The sequence below is a fragment of the Trifolium pratense genome, linkage group LG6, assembly GCF_020283565.1.
Source record: "Trifolium pratense cultivar HEN17-A07 linkage group LG6, ARS_RC_1.1, whole genome shotgun sequence".
NCBI classification, from domain to species: domain Eukaryota; kingdom Viridiplantae; phylum Streptophyta; class Magnoliopsida; order Fabales; family Fabaceae; genus Trifolium; species Trifolium pratense.
The window spans coordinates 24,933,690-24,956,577 of record NC_060064.1 but is presented as its reverse complement, the minus strand read 5'-3'; the positions used below and the strand labels follow the sequence as shown (position 1 = coordinate 24,956,577).

Sequence of the window (22,888 nt, the reverse complement as noted above, 5' to 3'; positions counted from 1 at the left end):
AAGAGTTTTGGTAAGGAAACCAAGCAAGTCATAGTTTTACTTCACTTCACAGCAACGTGTGAGAGAGAGAGAGAGACAAATCTCGTAATTAAGGTACTGTCCTACACTTCACGGGCTTACTTTGTTAAACTCATCAATATGTCTAACATAACAATGCCACAAATTGGAAGTGTTTTTTTTATTGTATTTTTATTTTTGTATTAGGTAAAACAGGTTTGGTTATAACTTTAGATATGGCCACAAATTGGAAAATATTCCATATATGGTTTCACTACAATAATATAATTTTGTTAGTAGCTATGAGTGTGTTAGTTTTTTTTTTTGACACAGCTATATGAGTGTGTTAATTGAATTGCTTATATTTGATTTTTATTCATTTTCACAATTCAATCATATTGTTGTTTGATGGTATTGCTTAAATAATAATATTTTCTTGTTATTTTTGTTATTATTAAAATGAAGGAATCTAATCCCTACAAGATAAGGAATTCCCCTACAGACATTCTTGCTATAATTCATTGTCATAGAAATAATGTTGGTCGAGAAGCATTATATATGTTTTTTCTGATATGACCAATATATATATAGACAAATTAAATTAAAATGAATAGATAAATATGGAAATTTTGCCTCTATTATTGTTGCATATATGTCTTCTATAGATTCATCATTCTTCCACTTGCTCTGTCTACAGCGGTTATGTTCAACTTACACCAAGGATCAAAATATCAAATTTCTAGGGACCACAAATATTGTCGTGCTATATATTGATTCTTCTCACAAACTCAAATGTTACTATCATTAACACCAAATGGCTAATAAACTTGATTAATGTGAAAGGTTAGCCTACTCTACCACATCATAATTTGGGATTTTATTCATCAACTAACGAGAATAAGTCGCATAAATAGATTTGCATGTGATACTTACAACTAACTTGTGACCAACTTTTATTTTACATACATATGACTTATTCTCATTGGTTGATGAATAAATACCTCCAAATTATAAAGGTGTAGTTTAGAAAAAATCAATGTGAAAAAATATTGGATAGTAGTTAAGGAAATAAACATAAAATAATATGTAAGACACATTAAACAAAATTAAATTTAAAGTTCAATTTAAACAAATATTTTTTTCTACAAAACTTAGTTCAACTGATAAAAATGTTGAAATTATTAGGTCAGACTCCATGACCGAAATTGGAACCTTCACTCTACATTTGTGTGCGTAAAATTCAAATGACTATTGTGACTTTTTCTGTCTACAAAAAAGAAAAACAATTTTTTTTCAATCAAATACTCCCTCTTTTCCCCTCTCTCATTCAAAACATTGAATTGAATAACTAAAATTTAGAATAATTTTTCTCTCTTTTTTCTTCTTTTATTTGAATTTGGGCAGAATTCAATTCCTACAAAACTAATTTGTAAGGGGTAGACTACCACCCCTTACTATCAAACAACTTGCACCAAGAAACCGCCGCATCATATGGCAAGATTATAGAAAAAATATGGAAGAAAAAATCATATTTATGTAAAATCTACTTATTTAAATAAAAAATGGGTGGTGATTAAAGGTTAACAGAATGCCCACCAATCCCCATTGGTTGAAAGAATTGGCTCTTTTGTTCTTCACACATTTATTCACTCTCTCTTAGATTTTTATAACAAGTTGGAATACACGTCCAAATTGTAATTACAAATTTGATCCAAGAGTGACTTTGACCGCCTATGCAAAACACACCAAATATTTATTTATGAATTCATATGAAAACTACATTTTCTCAAAAAAAAATTGTGGGGCGCCTATTCATATCCCACAAGATTGCAGAATATTTCAAATAGAGACTCTATTATAACCATATACTAATAATTAGTTTTGTCCTATAGACACTCTATTATAACCATATATATACTCATAATTAGTTTGGTCATATACACAAGTCTAACTGTCATATAAGACTCATAAGCTATGGGAGATCACATGCTTGAAGTGTAGCAACATGCTGATTCACCTTTGTTTTGTTTTTATCATTGAACATTGGAGGCCAATGAATGAGAATTCAGAATTTCCAAAATGTTGGCATGGTTATCACATTATCACTTGCCTCCAAATATACACTAATTGGTTCTAGTCCCATCCCCATATGATAAATCACCCTCTCCCCCTCCCTTACCCTTTAACATACCCAATAGCCACACAAATGTATGTTTAGTTCTCCGATGATAAATATTTATTTTGTCTAAATATTGAACTAATTTTGGGTTCGATTCATGTCTTAGACATACAACAATGTTAAAATTCTTAAGGCTCGAGAAGTTAGTCTCTACAGTTACGCGTAAAGATATACCAGATATACGCCAAAAAAGAAAACTGCTCATATATTACACCCACATTCATTAATTTGTTTTCTTGTTAGTTATATATACACAGCTTCTAGGAAGCTTCCTCTTTTCTTTTCAAACATATATTCTGATATGATTTTTTGTGTTTTTGTATTGCGGAATTTGGTGAGATATAAATTTAAGGAGAAAACTCTCCTCAAATATAGGGTTATATGAAGAATACTAAAGTTCTCTTATTTTATTCATTATGCTTATGGCTCTATATATAGAGCTACATAAAAACAAATCATATATTTTTAAAACAAAATCAATCCTATAATAAATTCTAAACAAATATTAAATATTCTAAATAGAAATATAAATCATAAAACCTAATATTATCATATTTTAAATATAAATCTAAATAATATTTAAATCTAAGATCTTTCAAAAAAGATATATAGACATTATTCCCAACACTCCTCCTTGACTGAATATCTTTTTGTTGTATCCAATCTGAGATTTGCACTGAAATTTTATTGTATTTTTTGTTTATCAAGCCTCTCCTCTTTGACCGAATATCTTTGTGTTGTATCCGACCTGAGATTTGAGTTGAAAAAACTTTTTTGAACACTCCTCCTCGACTGAATATCTTTGTGTTGTATCCAGCATGAGATTCATGTTGATTTTTGTTGTTGTTGTTGTTGTTCATCCACATTCTTTGTTGCTGTTTTTGTTTAACACTCCTCCCTGACTGAATATTTTTGTGTTGTATCCAGCCCGAGATTCATGTTGATTTTTGTTTTTGTTGTCTACATCTTCATATGAGACTTGAGCTTTTTTCATGTATTTGTTATGGTTATACATGAAACTATCTCGCATATAACATATGAAAGATGCAGGTTATGGTTATGGTTTTTCTACAACTTCATATGAGACTTGATCTTTTTTCATGTATTTGTTATGGTTATGGGTTATATAATACATGAAACCATCTCGCATATAACGTATGAAAGGTGTAGGTTATGGTTATGGTTTTTGGCTATGGATTGTTTTTCTCTTCTTTTTCACATATTCATAATAAAGATGCAATCAAGGTTATGGGTTGTTGATTTCATGGTTTCTTCTTTTTTCTTCGTCTTCATCATCTTCTTCCATCTTCACAGATCTGAACCTTAGCGCTCTGATGCCACTGATATGATTTTTTGTGTTTTTGTATTGCGGAATTTGGTGAGATATAAATTTAGGGAGAAAACTCTCCTCAAATATAGGGTTATATGAAGAATACTAAAGTTCTCTTATTTTATTCATTATGCTTATGACTCTATATATAGAGCTACATAAAAACAAATCATATATTTTTAAAACAAAATCAATCCTATAATAAATTCTAAACAAATATTAAATATTCTAAATAGAAATATAAATCATAAAATCTAATATTATCATATTTTAAATATAAATCTAAATAATATTTAAATCTAAGATCTTTCAAAAAAGATATATAGGCATTATTCCCAACATATTCGTCTCAACACGATCATATATATGTCACCCTTGCCAATCTATGCAAGTTACATGATTTTCGTTATTTATATAAACACACAAAAATGTCCCATTCAATAATATTTTGTTTGGAATTTAATGAGCATATACTAATAGTGTAATTACACTAACATTCAATTAGATATTTCTATTTTTATGTAAAAAAAAGGAAGTGATATTTCTATTTTTTTTCATGTAATAAATCTCAAAATACATTTACAAAATAAAAATAGTCAATTTCAATTTGAATCCGAAGTTATAGGGTTCACCGGTTCAATGCTAAAAGTATCGCCAATGAAGATATCTAAGCGAATTCCATAGACAAATGATTTGTATCTTTTTTTTGGTTATCATTGGAGCAATCACGACGTGACAGGGTGAGTATCTAAAAAATAATTCAAGTATCTTATTTAAGGTATTATATATCATCTTAATATTGGTTTTTTAGTTGTATATAATATTGGCTTATTTAGTGGATTAAATATTTTCTATATTTATATGAGTTGCATAATTTTGTGTTATGAAGCAAAATATGTATATGTTAGTATGATAATGTAAGAACTACATGTTACTATGTTAGTATGTGAAATTGATGTTGGCGCAGCAAGAAGCATTAAACACACACACACTGCACAGTTTGCATAGGCTCAAGGCAAGCCTATGAGCATGAACTCAATTTCCTGCAAAACTGTGTTGAAAGAAAGGAATGAATTTTGGAATGAGGGAAGGATGAATACTAGAGATTTCTAATGAAGAGAAAAGAAATTTTTTATTCTTCCACATAGAGCCATGGTAAAATTGATACAGTTGATCCCTATTTATACAATCTAAACATACTTGCTTATAATGCAAGTAACAAACTTAACTAACTAACTAATTTGGTTGTAACTAACTCACTTAATTAGTTGTAACCAACTTTATTCAATCTAACAAACCATGGAAATCAGTTATTGAATTACAATTCTCATGTAACCATGCCCAAATTTCTTCTCAGAAATTCAAACCTGTTAAGTTTTACTGCTTTAGTAAAACCATCAGCAAGCTGAACATCAGTTGAGCAATATTGTACCTCAATAATTTCATTTGTCACTTGTTCCCTTATGAAATGAAACCTGGTATCAATATGTTTGCTCCTGCCATGAGAGATTGGATTTTTAGCAAACTTATTGCAGACTTGTTATCAATCTTAAGAATTAAAGGCTTCATTAGTTCACATTTGATATCCTTCATCACTGAATTCAACCAAATTGATTGGCATGCTGCAAATGTGTCTGCTATATACTCAGTTGCATATGATGAGAGTGCAATCACGGCTTGTTTCTTTGTACACCATGAGATTGCAGCATTGTAGAATTTGAAAACATAATCTGATGTACTCCTCCTATCAGTTATGTCTCCACACCAGTCACTATCTGAATATCCTATTAAAGTACTCCCTTCACTATTTGTACCAATAGGAAATAGTAAACCAAACTCCAAAGTCCCTTTGAGGTATCTAAGGATCCTCTTTGCAGCTATTAAGTGAGGCTTCCTTGGATCATGCATAAATCTGCTAATGACACTCACTACATTGCAGATATTAGGCCTACTATTGCACACATATCTCAGTGATCCAACTATTTGTCTAAACATAGTTGGATCAATCTTTTTTTCATTAGTACACTCATCAAACTTTGAGTTTGTCTCAGATGGATTTGACCATGAGTTGCAGCCATTCATTTCAAAAAATTTAAGTAATTCACCAATGTACTTTTGCTGGTGCATTACTATACCATCTTTGTCTTTCAAAAATTCCATTCATAGGAAGAATGAAAGTTCACCAAGATCAGACATCTCAAATTCAACTTTGAGTTTGTCTTTCACTTTTCCAATTCCTGCCGTTTTACTGCCAGTTATGAGAAAGTCATCAACATATAAGTAGATTATGATGATTTCTTCATCTTTAGGACATTGCACATATACACCAAACTCTGCTGCACACTTTTTGAATCCAATTTGAATCAGAAAATCATCAATCATTTTGTTCCAAGCTCTAGGTACCTGCTTTAAACCATATAGAGCCTTATACAGCTTATACACCATTGCTTCCTTACCATGAATTTCAAAATCTGGAGTTGTTATTTCAAAAGAGTTGATTAGAGAATTAATTAGAATTGTAATGAAATGCATATAGATATTTAAAGTTAGGCAAATGCTACCATATGGCCATAATGACACATGATCATAAACAACTTAATATAAAAATACTTCTCATAAAAGTTGTGCAGAGTGCACTCAACTTTTCAAATGTGAAATTTTTATATTTTTCAATGCTAATGTTACGGTAGACCACCTTCACAAGTAATCTATCGAATATGAATTTTACAAAATTCGCTATTTGATTGAAAGCTTATATCGTATAGATCATTTATAATTTTTTTTGAAAATCATTTGATATGTTATTGAGACTCATCAAGATTTATGTTATTTAATAAACCGTTAATCTTGATGTGACTCAATAACATATCAAATAGTTTTCAATTTTTCTAAATTTTTCTATGGATGATCTATATGATCTAAACTTTCAATCAAACGGTGAATTTTGTAAAATTCGTATTCGTTATAATATTATTCATGACTGATCCACCATAAACCACTTGATGAAGTGGTTCATATTAGAATTTACCATTTTTCAATACAATACTTTTAGTTAGGTTCTTATAAGATAATAAGATGTGCCCTCAGACGGTTTAAAATAAGTTATGAAGTTCAAATAATAATTATTAGGTGAACACTGATTAACGAGTAATCAATCATGCGAAATATACCTATTGCTTGAAAGAAACTAAAACCCAATTGAGGATAGAGGATTATAGCGACTTACGAATTTTCCTTGAACTTTCCTTCGTCACTATCATTACTAGGGAATATACTTGTTTTATGTACGTACGATTGTAGTACAGTAGTGTTTGGTGTTAAAACTGGGACCAACCATGTATCTTTCTTTGTGTGTAATTGTACACACATGTTAGAGAGCAGCATGCGTGGTGGCACAGATGTTAGATCAGCATGTGTGGTGGTGTGGCTGTGGGGTTCAAATGCTTCTTGGCTTTTGCTAAATATCAAAACATGCATGATTGAATAAATATATGTTAACATATAAGTTTAAGGTAAATTAATCCAAATATCAAATTTTATTTTCAATTTGGTTCCGGTAAAATACAGTCATCCTTTTATTTTTCCAACAACTGATATTGTCAATTTAATTTTTTTTGTAAGTTTAAGGCAACTTAATCCAAATATTAAATTTCATTTTCAATTCTATTCGGGCAAAATACCGCCATCCTTTCATTTTTTTTTCCCCAATTCAGAACCGAATAGGTTCAAAAAATCATAATTTCTGTTAGGGTCACCGACACACAATACAATCCATCTATTCATGTGTTTTTTGGATGCGTAGCAGCCCGCGAATGTTGGTCGGTCGCAGGCCTGTCATAGTTGCTGCAGAATGCAGCTTACCAGCATGGGACAGCCGCAAACAGAGTGTTTTGAATGTGCAGAAACGAGGACAGTGCAACGATATGACGGGTTGCATTGTTATTTTGGTGCATTTGACATAATTGAAACGACAAGATCTGGAATGACAATATCCAGTCCCCGAGCCAAGTTGGAAGCATGTCGTTCGTCATCTGGAATGAGTGGTTTACCGTCCACCAACTACAGCGTCATAACGTTGTTCCTGTTGGGGATTCTAGGCCAGTTCGGTGCGAGAAACAGGAGTGGGTTGGATAAAATGTAATGTTTATGCTGCGTTTGTAGTTGGGCCCGATGTTACTTCTATGAGTCTTTGCTTTCGTGATACCAATGAGAACTTTGTGGCTGGCTTGACTCAATGGCAGCAACCTTTTTATTCCATAGTGGAAGGCGAAGCATGAAGAGACTATCCATCATGGATTTGTGCGAGTTCAATTTGAAAGTGACTCAAAGTTGTTGGTTGACGCTATCCATTCGAGAAGACGGGGCAATTCAGAATTTAGTTTAATTGTTAATGACATTATACTTCTTATGTCATCTTCTTATGTAAACTTTGAGGATAAGTTTGTTAGGAGACAAGCGAATTTGGTTGCTCATACTCTTGCTAGGGCGGCCAATGTTTGGGCTAGTTTTCATAGATTTGAGATTATTCCCTTATGTATTGAACATTTATTAGTTAATGATATGAATTAAGTTTGTTTGATTAAAAAAAATAAAAATTCTCATTGGGGCACAATACCATCACACTCTCATTTTATTGAATCATATAGATTCAAATATCATATTTTCCATAAGGATCATCCTATTTTATTGAATATAAAACCATGTAGGCTTTCTATTCTCATTCGATTAAGGGTTGTCATAAGTATGTTTCTCAACAAAAGACATATTCTTCTTCTTCTTCTTATAGTATTGCTCAGAGTTTTAGTGATTTTGGATTAATGATTCTTCTCAAAATTGTCAATAATCTTATCCACCTATTTATCAATATTCATATTTCAACTCATATAACCAATATCCAAGTGATCATGCTCCTTCGAACTACCAATAATCAATGAATTATCAAGATCCTTAATCAACAATCAAGTGGTGGATTTTTTTTGTTAAGTCTTTGGGCAAGGATTTACACATAGAACTGTCAAATGGGCTAACCCGGCCCAGCTTGGTCCGGCTCGGTAAGCCAATCAAAATAAATGGGATAGACTGGCCCGACCCGATTATTATTGGGCTAGCAATTATCAAGTCCGGCACGACCCTTGTGGGCCAACTGGGCTAATGGGTCAGCCCAACCCATTTCATTTTACTTATTTTCCTTCTTTTTATTCAATATTTTTATATTATTTTGATATATTAGTGCTTCATAATTATCAATTTTATTAAGATATTATCTGCTGCAATTGTACATAATTTTTACATCAATAGTAAATATCAGTTAAACTCTAATTTTAGGTAAATATACCCCCTTTTATTAAGCTTACACATTCAAATATATTTTTTATAATAATTTATCAATTAAATGATAATTTTTCATTGATATTATTTTTACAAAAATCACAAAAATGTGTTTTTATCAATTAAATGATAAGCTAATGGGTCAGCCCAAAGCCTGGTCGGCTAGCCCAGCCCAGCCCGATGTCCATATGGGTAAAATGGGCTTGGCACGAAAAACTGATTGCATTTTGGGCTATATTTTTTAGGCCCAGTCCGCACAAGACTGTGGGCTAATGGGCCCGCCCATCAGCCCCACCCATTTTTTATAGCTCTAGTTACACAAGATGATAGTTAGAGTGAAATACAAGTAATGTTCCTCTACGTCATTCCACCATGGGGTAAAAACTAAAAAGTATCATGTAAGTTATATTTTACAGGGTTAAATATGTTTTTGGCCCCTATAGTTTTCCAAAATTTTGTTTTTAGTCCTTAAAGATTTTTTTTCGTACTTTTTGGTCCTTGAAGTATTTTCTGTCATGATTTTTGGTGCCTTCTTTTCATTCAGCTCATGCATTTCATTCAAAATTTTAATTTTTTTCTCCGGTCATGTTTAGTACATTATATGAATATGTCTTACAAAAGTTTAACTTTTTTAAAAAAAAGATGAATTAAATATGAATTTCTTAGTTGTTTTCATATGAAAATTCATCTTATGTTAAAAAAGTCTAAATTTTTATCGAATATGTTCTTATAATATTATAAACAAGATGATAAAAAATCATTCAAAAATGTGAAAGTATACAAGAGTTTGATTAAAAATAGGGACTAAAAACACTGACGGAAAAAACTTCAGCGACTAAAAACAAAATTATGGGAAACTATAGGGACCAAAAACCTATTTAACTCTATTTTAAAAAAATTAAATTTATATTCGGTTAACTTTTTGTGATGGAAAATATTAATCTTCTTGTGTTATTAAGATATTTGATTACTGAGTCAACAATATTAATCTTCTTGTGTTCGCTTTTCAAAGTCAAAATTACAGCTTAGTGCATTATTGTGGAGTTTTGTAACGACCTAAAATTATTTATTTGTTATTTATCTATTTATTTTAATTTAATTATTTGATGAGGTGGCTTATAATTATTTTATTAAACGGTGAGTAAATAATTGGTGAGAACATTAAATAGAAAGAATGAGTTATTAAGATTGTGAGTTGGACTTTTAGTTAAATGGGCTTAGGGTTAGTGGAGTGCCTTAAGTATAAAAGGAATACTAAAGCTTTCGGATTATAAAATACGAACATAAGCATTTTCGGATCGTATTATACGAAGGTGCAGAATACTAAAGCAATTTCATCCCAAACACCATGTTTTCAGCCTTATAACACGACTTCAGACTTTACGATCCGAATTAAAGGGCATTTTTGGATTTTGAATTCTAGGATCCATACTTTACTGGTCCAAAATTCAAGGGTATTTTTGGATTTTAGGGGAGTCTCGAAGCAAGTAGGGGGCCTAAAGAGCAAAATCAAAGGAATGAGTTTAGTATTCCTTTGTAGCCAGAAAATAGGAATGAAATTAAACGGTTGAGATTAGAAGAAGAGTGATGGGACCACATAGAAAAAGAGAGGAAAAATAAAATTAGAGTAAATATAGCTTTTTGGAACAAGTTAGAATATAAGAGATTAAAACTAAGGTTTGGATTACGATGTTTTCTCTCCCGACTCCCCGCTTTTCTTTTCTACCCCTGAATTTCCATTTTTGTCCTTGGGGTTTCTTCGGTTTGTACGAACCGAATTTTTTTGTCATGGTCAAAAATTTCGGTTAATAAAAACCGAAATTTTGTGTTGCAAATTTTTTTCCAGATTTCCTGCATAAATTCAGCATCAGACCCTCAACTTCCACAATTTATTTGAAATATTAAACGATGTCCGATTTGAGTAAAAAACCACTCGTTGGAAAGCTTAGGGTGCCAAGATTACAAATATAATTTTTTTTTTAGGGTTAACTATCCAATGAAATTTTTTTTTTCTACCCCAACATTTATCACTCTACCCCTACAAACAAACCAATATTCCCATTTTACCCTTTCAAGAAATTTTTTAAAACTGAGTTTTGAACATTTAGCCACGGTTAAATGGAACATTTTCGGAACACTTTCCCATAAGTTTTCCAGTAACAAGTGTAAATCGGAACATGTGAAAAAGTGTTCCAGAAAGAGTTAGCCACCGTTAAACCGTGGCAAATAGTAGAATCTGAAAAATTTCTCCCTTCCTTATCGACATCATCCGCAGATCTGAAACACCAAAATACTCTTCATGATTGTTTCCCTGCTCTTGATTTTCACATCTCACATGGAGTGAACTTTCATTACTAGAACTATCATTCTCAAGGTTTTAAATAGCGGTCGCGGTCACGGTCGCGGTCACGTCAAGGATTTCGTGATTTCGGCTGTTACGGCTGTTGCGTTATGAAATACGGTCGTCGCGGTGTGAATAAATCACAATATCACACAAATCTTATTAAAATTATTTGTACTATGATATATGTATAATAACTTAAATATGAGATAAATGTAAAGTTTTGAAATTGGAAAGAGTTAAAAAGATATAACACTTTATAATTTATGTTCATATTTGTATTAAAAATGTGATTTTTATGCATTTCTATTGGAAAAAATAGAAATCTCTATCTATTAGCATTTTGTCGCGGCCGTATTGCGTTTCTTTGCGGTTGTATCGGTGTTTCGTCGCGGCCGTAACGGCGTTTCGGCGTGATTTATTTTCACCATATAAAAACGGTGAAAAACGGTAACGCTAGGCTCCAATACCTTTTTGTCGCGGCCGTTTTCACGGTAACGGACCTTTATTTAAAACCTTGATCATTCTCACATGGTGATGGATTTTTCACAAAAGCATAAAATCCAGGCTCTGTGAGTATCCTTGCCTGAGAAATTTAGTCAACAAAACATTTCATTCATGACATAAAAACACTTCGGATGTAATTCCAAAATATACCCACTAATCCAAAATTTATGGCCTAAAAACACACTGCCACCGGAATAATTGAATGATTTATAAGCAAAAAATAGCTCATTTATCTCTGAATGAAATGTTGTGTCGATAAAAAAAATCATTGAATGAAAATTGAAATATAAGCAAAGGATAGATTTAAGGGAGAGTTCTGACAACATTTGAGAGCAAGTGGAATTGGAACCACTTGTACTTGGTATGAAACAAAGTGAATTGTTATTATTGTTGTTGGTATTTGCAGATAGAGCTATGTTATTGATTCCATAGTTAAGTTGTTGAAAAGAGAGATATGAACCTCCTACTCCAACCATATCAGAAGAAGGTATGAAGCAATTGTTGATTTTTGAAGTTGAAGAAAAAATTTCAAGTGGATGATAATTGCAGAGGTTTTCTGAAGAATATTGCTTTTGTCATCCGCAGGTAACTGTTTGTCCTTGTCATTGATCTCAGCTAATTTACAGAGTGGTTGATGTGTGTTTGGATCAATTCCTTTTTGTCTAAGCTTCTTGTTCAAACTTGAATTCCATAAATTTTTTATCTCATTATCTGTGAAAGAAGGGATAGGAAGGGCAAATTTTCCAGATTCCACTATTTGCCACGTTTAACCGTGGCTAAATTTTTCCGGAACACTTTTTCAACTGTTCCGGTTTACACTTGTTACGGGAAAACTTAGGGGAAAATATTCCTAAAATGTTCCATTTAGCCACGGTTTAACCGTTGCTAAATGTTCAAAACTCATTTTTTAAAATTTTCTTGAAAGGGTAAAATGAGAATATTGGTTTGTTTGTAGGGGTAGAGAGATAAATGTTGGGGTAGGAAAAAAAAATCTGGTTCGGGTTTTGGCTAAACTCAATCCAATCCGGCCCATGTACACCCCATCCCTACTTCAGACTTTAGTAGGATTTACAAGTCGTGTTATATTCGGTCTGATAAGCCGATTATTGAATTCACTTACATAACCGTGTATCATCTTCTCATTTTTGAAAATTTCTCTTCCCACCCCATGTTTCTTTTCTACCTCATTTTTCCATTTTTGTCCTTGAATAAATATTTCGGAACGCGTTTTTTGAATTTTCGTTTACTTAGAAAAAAATAATTTGGCATATGTTTTCCGATTTTTTCCCGAATTTAAACTAGAAAAATTATTTTGTCAAAAAAAAACTAGAAAAATTATGAAAAACACATTCCAAATTTCTATTTTAAATTTGGCGAAACAGCCTGGTTTGAATTTCGCTTACACAGCTAAACAAACCCCGCCAAATTACCATTATACCCATAACAGTTGAATCCTAATCCACTCTCTAATTCTTAACTGCAACAAGGACATAACCGCAATTTTATCGTCTCCATCACATCAATACCATCACCGTTACCGTAGCAAAACCACCACCGGAAAACCAAATCATTCATTCCCCTCCATTTCCCTCTCTCTCAAAAACCAGATCCAAACAAACCCTAACCCTAATCAATAATCCCAAATTCAATCTCACAATTTCACAATTCGATTCGAAAATTGTAAATCGACATGGGCGATTTCAACCTCGCCCTCGTGATCGTAGCAATAGTGGTGGTTGCGATCGTTTTTCTCGTCAATGTATACCTTCTCGTGAACTATCAGCATCCCGATGATGTTAACCAGGCTTACTTTCCTAAATTTGTTGTTGTTTTCGGGCTTTCGGTTGCCGCAATCTCTATACTCATGCTTCCGGCCGATGTGGCGAATCGGCAAGCTTGCCGGCATGCTATTTATAACGGAGCGTGTAATCTCACGCTCCCGATGAAAGACCTATGGCTCGCTGTTTATGTAATCGACGCTATCCTTGTATTCTTTGTAATTCCTTTCGCAATGTTCTACTATGAAGGCGACCAGGACAAGTAGGTATTTCTTTTTTTGTTTGTGAAGAAATGAGAAAACTGTTTTTTGTTTTTGTGTTTGGATTTGAAGAGTTTGGTGTTTGTGGGATTTGTTTGCAGGAGTATTGGTAAAAGGGTTAAGAGTGCATTGTGGTGGGTGGTGTCAACGGCTATAGTGTGTGCTCTCGTTCTGGGTATTTTGTATGGTATGTATTATATGAACTTTTGTTTGATTTGAACTGTGTTATACAATTTTATATTACTCTGCTTGTGTAAGGTAGGACTGAGTTGTTCTTTGTGTGTTAGTTGATGTTCATTTGGTGTAGTACAGCTTTTTAATATGAAAAGAAAAGGTGGAGTTAGGGTAATTAATTCATTTGGGTCAATTATTGGGACTAGATAGAATGAGACTTGGCTCATTTGGGAAGTAAGTTTTAGTGGGTTTTTCTAGTGCATTGCAGGTGGAGAGGAGTAGCTATTTCAGAGTTTATTGGTTGTTGTGGCTCTTAGTTTAGTGAATGAGTCTTGGACTAGGTGCTCGTTTAGATTAGTGGCAGGATTACGGAATTGTGGTGACAATGCCCAGCAAGGTCGAAGTGCCAAACTGTAACTTCACATATTACACGGGAAAAACGCAATGGAACACGAGAGTTTAGTTGGGGTGTGAGTTCAAAACGCGACCAAACATACACAAGAAGGATCATGGGAAGTGGGAAGATATTGACTATTGTGTGTTGGCTTTAGTTGCTAATATTTGGGTGTTGGAAAATAGATTGGTTTTGTTTGATGATTATTTTAGTGCAATTGCCTTTTAATGTGAAAAAATAAGTGTTTTTTGGTGGGATAGTGAAATAGAAGTGGAGAAAGAGTGTTGATTAATTTTGAATATTTGCTGATTTTAAAGGAAGCACTGCTTAATTTTTTTTTTTGTATTGTTTGATGTTCATTTGGTGTAGTACAGCTTCTTAATATGAAAAGAAAAGGTGTTAGGGTAATTAATTTATTTGGGTCAATTATTAGCAGCTAGATAATTATTTGATTATGTTAACCCTGCCTAGATAGAGTGAGACTTGGAACATTTAGGAAGTAAATTTTAGTGGGTTTCTCTAGTGCATTGCAGGTGGTGAGGAGAGGAGTAGCTATTTCAGAGTTTATGCGAGTTAGAATGTGTTGGTTGTTGTGGCTCTTAATTTAGTGAATGAGTCTTGGACTAGGTGCTTGTTTAGATTAGTGGCAGGTTTACCGAATTGTGGTGACAATGCGTAGCAAGGTTGAAGTGCCAAATTGTAGCTTCACATATTACACGGGAAAAGCGCAATGGAACACGAGAGTTTAGTTGGGGCGTCGTGATTTCAACACGCAACCAAACATACACAAGAAGGATCATGGGAAGGGGAAGCTATTGTGTGTTTGCTTTAGTTGCTAATATTGGGTGTTGGAGAATAGATTGGTTTTGTTTGATGATTATTTTAGTGCAATTGCCTTTTAATGTGAAAAAATAAGTATTTTTTTGTGGGATAGTAAAATAGAAGTGGAGAAAGATTGTTGATTACTTTTGAATATTTGCTGATTTTAGGAAGCACTGCTTAATTTTTTTTGTTGGTGATTTATCAGTAATGTTTGGTGATGGATTAAGAAAATGAGTGGTTTAATATGAGCTTTGTTTGATTGTGCTTTTATTGTGTGATTATATATTAGGGCTTGTTGGTAAGGTGGATTTTACTGTTAGGCATCTCTCTTCATCGACAACTTCATTTCCTAACTCATGGGTATTTAATAGTGGTCAACAATGTATTGGAAATGGTGTCCATCAGGTATTTTCCCCACTGTAATACTCTGCTAGTAGTCGTTGACATCTTTTACCAAACTCATTCTGTTTTTTGTCCTTAACAGTGCTCTGCATACTCTGCTAGTCCTTCTTCAGAGAAAACATGGACCATGCGATCAACCTTTCCAGAATATGTTGTTGCTCTAGCTACTATTGTTGGATCTGTGCTTTTTTCTGTAAGCTCATTATTCATAAAATAAAACTTACATAAAATCTGCTTCAAATTTAGCTTAGGTTAGGCTTGCCTGTAATACTTTAGATGAATTATTGTATTAGCCAATGCTACAACTCTCCTGTGGTTGTCATTTCCTCCACAAGTGTTTGTGAATTGGAATTTTATGTTATTATATTATCTTTTGGGAATGATATTGTGCTAACTTTGTAGATATATAAAATTACTGCAATCTAGAAGTAGTCTCTTGATATGAATTCACATAAACCTTCCAGACTGCATTATATTATGTCTGGTTTTTCTATTCATGACATTAACCATTGCGTTTTCATTATTCAATCCAGATATTTGGTGGTGTTGGTATTGCTTGTCTTCCACTAGGACTTATATTTTCATTTATTCGGCGTCCAAAGGCTGTTATCACTCGCTCACAGTATATCAAGGTAATATATGTTGTTACTGAAATCGTTGTATTAAATTAAATTGTTGTTTATATGTGCATTTCTATTATGATATGCTTACTATTTTTGATATGTTCTGTTGGATACTGTAGGAAGCAACTGAACTTGGTAAAAAAGCAAAAGAATTGAAGAAAGCGGCCGAGTCACTCCATCAGGATGAAAGAAGTGGTGCAAAGGGTAGAAAACATCGTAAAAATGTAAAAGAAGTAGAAAAGGTAAGGAAACGTTGGTGATTTATCATTAGCTTTTACTGCATTCTTTTTATGAGGATATCCTTGTTGCTGTTGGTATGAGATTTCTTCTGTATGATAATTTAACACATGAAGTTCTAGTTTGGGGAAGAAATCGTACAATTTACTGAAGTTTTAATAGTTTGTGTTGTGGTTCCAATAATTTACTTATCTAACATAATTTTCCAGGAGTTGTTTCAATTAGAAGAAGACGTTAAGCTTCTTGAAGAGATGTATCCACAAGGGGAAAAGGTTGTTATCCCGATTTCTAACTTTTGAACTTCCCGGTATAGTCAATGTGTAATGTTTTCCCTGCTAACTGATCCTGCATGAATGCAGGCTGAGACAACATGGGCACTAACAGTTCTTGGTTATCTGGCAAACCTTGTTTTCGGAATTCTAGGGTAAGCAATGATGCATAACAATACAAGTTGTTATGAATGTATGATGCCTAATAATGCTTACTAGCAATATAGTAGTACTTAGTTTTATAAAGATTGCTTTGTTAACACAGGTAGTTTCCATGTAATATCTAACCCAAGTTTTTGAAAACTTTAACAGGCTGATTGTTTCAGTGGCATGGATTGCTCATATCATTATCTATCTATTAATTAATCCTCCCCTTTCTCCTTTCCTGAATGAAGTTTTCATCAAGCTAGATGATATCTGGGGTATGTTGGAAATTGGAAGCACATTCTAGTTTTACTATATGTTATCTTAACTCAGCTATGTATAATTACTGATTTTTACACGCTGATCTTCGTTCAGTTATTCTAGGTAGCTAATGTGTATAGTTTTCTTTTTTAACAGGTCTGCTTGGCACAGCCGCATTTGCATTTTTCTGCTTCTACCTTCTCCTTGCTGTGATTGCTGGTGCCACGATGCTTGGGTTGAGACTAGTTTTCATCACCATCCATCCCATGAAGTAATTCAATTGTGCTGTTAGTTTATCATTTTATTTTCCATTTTGGTCATTTAATGCACTTACTGATAATTCACAATGTGAACATGCCTCCTGCAGGTGGGGAGCAACTCTCATGAACTCTTTTCTGTTTAATGTGGGCCTTATCCTTCTTTGTTCCATTAGGTCAGTATAGTTTGTTCCTTCAATTCCATATAGTATGCTTATATAATCTAAACTCTCTGAGTAAGGGATTCAGGCCTAATCCAAAATATGAAAAAAAATCTCTTAACTCAGCATGGTAAAGTTTATAATGGTGCTGTATCATTCTTTGGCTACATATATATAATATAAAGAAAGTTTCGGAAAAGTGAAATTCAAACTGGTGATGATACTTGTTGGGCTTTGATTTCCCCTTTCAAATTTTAAAATTTGTAAGTGGCAAAGGGAACTTGCTTGATTAATTTTTTGAGTAGTATTACTAGTATTTTGGAGTGTTGTAAATAATGTTCTACATTGTTAAAGCCTTCTTACTTGATTAATTTTTTGAGTATGTCATGCTGCAACAACCTTGCTGAAAGTTTTGTTGTTTTAATTTTTCAGTGTGATTCAGTTTTGCTCCACGGCGTTTGCATACTATGCTCAAGCAACTGCAGCCCAGGAAATATTTGGACACACTTTGGAGTCTCTTCGTGGAATTAAATATTTGTACAAGTGAGTTAAGCTGAATTTTTTCTTGTTTCTTCTGCCTCTCCTCCCTGTTAAGGCAAAGTTGTACCTTATTTTTATAACTAGTAAATTTGGACCACACAGTGACAGGGCCCTATTATTTTTCTTTCTTCCCGTTCAATCAAACCCCCATATTTTCAATTGAAGTCTTTTATTATCAGTTTTTCAAACCAAAATGGACAACAAACAATAATACTGTATCTAGTATCTAATATGTAGGCTGTTGTCAGACATGTACAGTAAAAATTAGCATGACATGTTTGAACCCAAAGGCCTGTAGAACTTATTTCACAGAACTTATTTCTATTTATTTATCTTTTGGGGGTGTAAGTATAGCATAAGTTGTCTATATGATGCCCAATTTAGTTTAGTTTTTAACTGTTGTCTATTACCAATGGTGCTATTATTTGACTTACCGGTTATCACATTACAGGTACAATATATTTCAAATTGCATTTGTTATTTTGGCTGGATTGACATTTGTGTATTATGCTGCCTTTGTAAGTTTACCTCAAAAGGATCTTCTCCCTCTTTTTATGCATGTTAATATTCTTGCTGATACTAAAAGATTTTTTATTTGAAAAATCAGGGATGGAGAAGAAAAAAGCCTAGTGGCAGGTTCCAATTGTCTACATGAGGTGTGGCTTAGCCCTCAGGAGTAGCCTCTGAAAGTAGCCGTTTTGGATTCCTTGTCTCTCGTCATATCCTTTACAGTGGTTTTTATCTTTGGATATGCTTCGGCCTAGATTTGTTTCACGTTGAAAGCTATAGGATAAGCTTATCATCATCTGAGCAGAATCATTTTATGCAGTTGACTCAGTAGGTGGGTGCTTGAGTTGTAACTTTGGGTCTTTGCTTCTTTTGCTGCCCTTGTATGTATAATTACTTTGTTTGATTCATTCTGCTCAATATATGTAATTAAATGTACTGTTGTGTGCATGAAAGAGTACTGGATTCCCACAATACTATGAGGTTATGCAACCCCTGCCAAAGAGAAAATTGTAAGGCCAGTTTTTTTATTTTATTGGTAAGTTTTATGCTCATGTTTGTGTAGCTCATTCTTTGTGTAATATAAATATATTACTTTCATGTTTTATGTTCTCATAAAAATTGTCCCTATATTTCAAATTTTAATTTCTTTCGTTCATGCCCCCACTACTCTAATATTTTACTTGAATGAAAATTTGAATTCAAGACTTTTTTCTTCTAACATACTGGTCTCATTGCATTATGTGATTTTTTCTTTTGTTTAATTTAATTGGTGTTTATAAACCCAATTTGCATAACAGGGTAACAAATTTTATTTCTCACAGTGAAAAACAATGATCAAGTAATGATCACCAATTTATTATTGAGCAAAGTAAAAATTAAAGACTATATACCACAAATTCTTAGGCACAACAATTGCCTCAATTAAAGCACAAACCAAATCAAATTTCACTATTCGTATGGTGAAAAACCATGGTGTACAATCACACATTTATTATTGAACATGTAAAATTGAAGACTGTCCTATTTCATTAGGCACAACATTTCTCTAATGATCCTTGAATCAGGGACACGAGTTTACTCCCACTCCCAGTCTTCATCTTCAGGAAATGGCACATTGGAGACATTAACAGTTGATGTTCCATCAGGATGAACCGGATCATATGGTGAATCTTCTCCGAATTCAACCGGCATTGTTTTCCAGTATAGACTTGTTTCCCACTCTTCTTTGATAACCCTCAATATTTCCTTTGACACTATTTTACTCCCCTCAGCTGAGAAATGAACTCCATCACTAAGAAATAACCAAACCACCAAATTTAATTATTGAAATGCATAATAATAAAAATAAAATAGTTTAGGGGCATGGATATCAAACCATATATACTTACATGAAACAAACATCTTCCCAATCTTCTCTTTTCTGAATCGCAGACCACAAATCAATCGCCTTGATATTCAACTCATTACATATCTTTAAACATGCTTCTGAATATATTCGCCGAGTTGCATTTGACCTTTTTGCTCTCCCGAATTCATCGCTGGATTTATTCCAACAATTTGTTTATATATCACATAAAAATTAGGAAATAATATATTATGAGAAAATAGAACATGCACTGACAATATAAAATAATTTTAGACTGTCATTCAATTGCAGTTATTACATGTTGCCTATTATTTGTCCCTCGTTGACAGGAGGAGTACTGAGAAATATAAGGCGAGTCTTCTCTGAATGTGTCTGTCAATCATAAGATTTGTGTCAAACTTAACATTATGAGATAAATATTGAATTTGATGCATAAAGATAGGAAAGTGAAATTCTAGTATGACATTTTTTGTTTACCTTTAGATGGTTAGCAATGTTCCTCATATTTTCTATATATTCCTCAATTGGTACATGAGGCCCAAGGCCACTTGGATGGGGAAGAAGAGAATCATTACCACCAAAGTACACAATCACCAATGCTGGTGGCTCAGAAATGGAATTCTGTATAAATAATAATTGTCAATAAAATAATAAGTAATTAACTAATGATTAGGCTGAACTCTGAATTATTAGTTTCTTCTTTGATAAATCAGATAATTAATACTAAAAAAATAAAATAATCACACTTAAATGTAGAGGTGTGTAATAGGAAAAAAAACCATTAAATTGACAAACCATAAACCAAAAATTAACCGATCTAGTTTAGTTCAGATCAAAAACCGAATTGAACAAAAGAAAATCGAACTAGTTTGGTTCGATTCTCGAATTTTGTTCTAGGTTTGCTAAATGCCCAATCACCAAAGCCCAATAAAGTAGTGAGGTGCATTGACTCTAATACATGTTACTCCCTCCGGTCCTTAATATAAGAGGAAAACTAATTTTTATATTCATTGAGAATCTAATGTATCTAGCCCATTATATAGACTAAATACATTCGATTCTCATTAAACCTAAAAAGTAGTTTTCCTCTTATATTAAGGATCAGAAGTATCAAGCATAAAATAAATGATTTTTAGGGAAAATATTTGTGACTCACATGTAAGATCCCACCAAAACGGTTATTCCCACTATCGCAAAAGAAGTATTACTCATCGGAAAATTGAGATAAATAAATTGCACAATTATAATAGTAGATTAAAGAGTGAAATTATAAGATTAGAGTAAAATAATATTCCTTAGGAAAGAAGGAAAAAATAGAATTTCCACATTTGGATATTACTCAATAATGTATACCTTAGGAAAAAGATTATCCACAACTTGAAGAGCGCGCCTTGAATTCCAAGAAGCATATCCCCGCAAAACTATATCTGCCTACATAAGTCAATTTAGGGTGAATGATAAGTAAAACAGAAATGCTATGTTTTTAGCTCCGACACCGGTTAAAGAAGTAAAAATAGAAATTTGGTTAAATTGTATTTTTGGCCTTTTAATTTATAATAACACTTTTGACCCCCTAACTTTAGCCTTTTTGTAAAAGGTTGACTCCCGCTGATTTTGATAAAGTCAACGCACACGTGGATAGTGACTTACATCAACGTCAGCACATGTCTTGACATGTGGACAGTGACTTACATGTTGATGTGACATTGAATCACTGTTTACGTGTGCGTTGACTTAGATAAACTTAGTGGGGAACTAGCCTTTTGCAAAGTGAACTAAAGTTTTAGACGGGCAAAAGTGCAATTATGAAAGTTAGTAGGACAAAATTGTAAATTTGTGAAAGTTAGAGGGCAAAAAATACAATTTAGTCTAAAAAATTCACGTTTTGCGTAAATATAGGTAACATTGACTTTTTAAATTTCAATACACTCAGTAGTATTAACTATGCTTATTTGCAGGAATAAAATCCATAAATCTACCTAATAATTCAAATATTAAGTTATACTCCATCCGTCCCAAAATATAAGAACCAGTTGACCACTGCACGTACACCGATACATAACTTTGATTATGAATATTTTTAATTGTCTATTTGTAAAAATTATAGAAATTTGATATTTTGAAAAACTCGTCGAAACAAATCAAACAAGATCTTATATGATAATATTTACATTTATATACTTTTAGAAAAATACGGTCAAAACAAAATATATATATGAATAGTACATTTAGTCAAATGAGAATGAGATCTTATAAAATCAGACGGAGGAAGTATTTAACAACAAATTAATTTTCTCCAAAAGTACTTATAAAAGAGATGGAGTGACTGAGTGAGTATCTCTACAGTTTTTAGACGAAGAAAGAGTAGCATACCAACCTTACGAGCATACAAGTGAGCAAGAGTAGCTCCCCAACCTTCACCATAATGATTGAATTGAACAATGGAAGAACCAAACAATACAAATTGAGGCCTTGTAGTCATATTGATCCTAACTTATCTTTTCTCTCAACAAACACAATGATACATATATATATGCAATACTATGCATCATCATGGGTCAATATTTATACAAGTAGTTATTAATATTTTACAAGCCACGTTTTTTATTTTATTTTTATAAGCGCCTAACCTTAATTTATTTGTAATTATAAGTCACATTTTGTCATGGAAAGCCAGCTATTCTTATTAATAATACATATATGAAAGGAAGTAGGACAGGACAGCAGTCAACGAACGCCAACTGACCAACTTCAAACATTTCTTGTTTATGATTTTTGTGTTTCTCGTGCACAAAAAATTTAAGAGAAAAAAATAATAATATATGAGAATAATTTATACCCTATGTTTTGATGGATATATACCGATCAAAATTAACGCTTTATTTGTTTTTATTGAGTACCGTTAAGCTTAATTAATCTCAATAACATATCAAATGATTTTAGATTTTTATAGAATTGAACATGAATGATCTATATAATATAAACTTTCAATCCAACGGTGGATTTTG

General features: G+C 32.7%; 3 protein-coding genes across 4 annotated transcripts; 1 reads left to right on the top strand and 2 right to left on the bottom strand.

Annotated features, from left to right (window-relative positions):
• Window positions 1-19,065, top strand: LOC123888981 (LIMR family protein At5g01460-like). Of its 2 annotated transcripts, XM_045938152.1 has the most exons (16): window positions 1-93; window positions 12,089-12,169; window positions 12,268-13,722; window positions 13,822-13,907; window positions 15,400-15,515; window positions 15,595-15,705; window positions 16,046-16,144; window positions 16,255-16,377; window positions 16,582-16,644; window positions 16,732-16,796; window positions 16,954-17,063; window positions 17,203-17,317; window positions 17,414-17,479; window positions 17,897-18,007; window positions 18,456-18,522; window positions 18,612-19,065. In XM_045938152.1, the coding sequence occupies exons 3-16, from the start codon at window positions 13,373-13,375 to the stop codon at window positions 18,657-18,659; spliced, it is 1,530 nt and encodes a 509-aa protein (XP_045794108.1). In that variant the 5' UTR covers window positions 1-93; window positions 12,089-12,169; window positions 12,268-13,372; the 3' UTR covers window positions 18,660-19,065. The 2 variants fall into 2 exon arrangements, with proteins under 2 accessions (XP_045794108.1, XP_045794109.1); XM_045938153.1 differs by having other exon boundaries at window positions 12,089-13,722.
• On the bottom strand, window positions 4,968-5,666 carry LOC123891972 (secreted RxLR effector protein 161-like). The gene has a single exon (XM_045941831.1). It carries the CDS (start codon window positions 5,664-5,666, stop codon window positions 4,968-4,970), a length of 699 nt encoding a protein of 232 aa, XP_045797787.1.
• Window positions 19,066-19,299: 234 nt separating the features above from the next.
• Window positions 19,300-22,414, bottom strand: LOC123892878 (GDSL esterase/lipase CPRD49-like). The gene is made up of 6 exons (XM_045942758.1): window positions 22,258-22,414; window positions 21,234-21,311; window positions 20,358-20,501; window positions 20,179-20,252; window positions 19,903-20,052; window positions 19,300-19,805 (listed from the first exon to the last, which is right to left on the bottom strand). Exons 1-6 carry the CDS (start codon window positions 22,360-22,362, stop codon window positions 19,589-19,591), a joined length of 768 nt encoding a protein of 255 aa, XP_045798714.1. The 5' UTR covers window positions 22,363-22,414; the 3' UTR covers window positions 19,300-19,588.
• Between the last annotated feature and the right edge of the window lie 474 nt (window positions 22,415-22,888).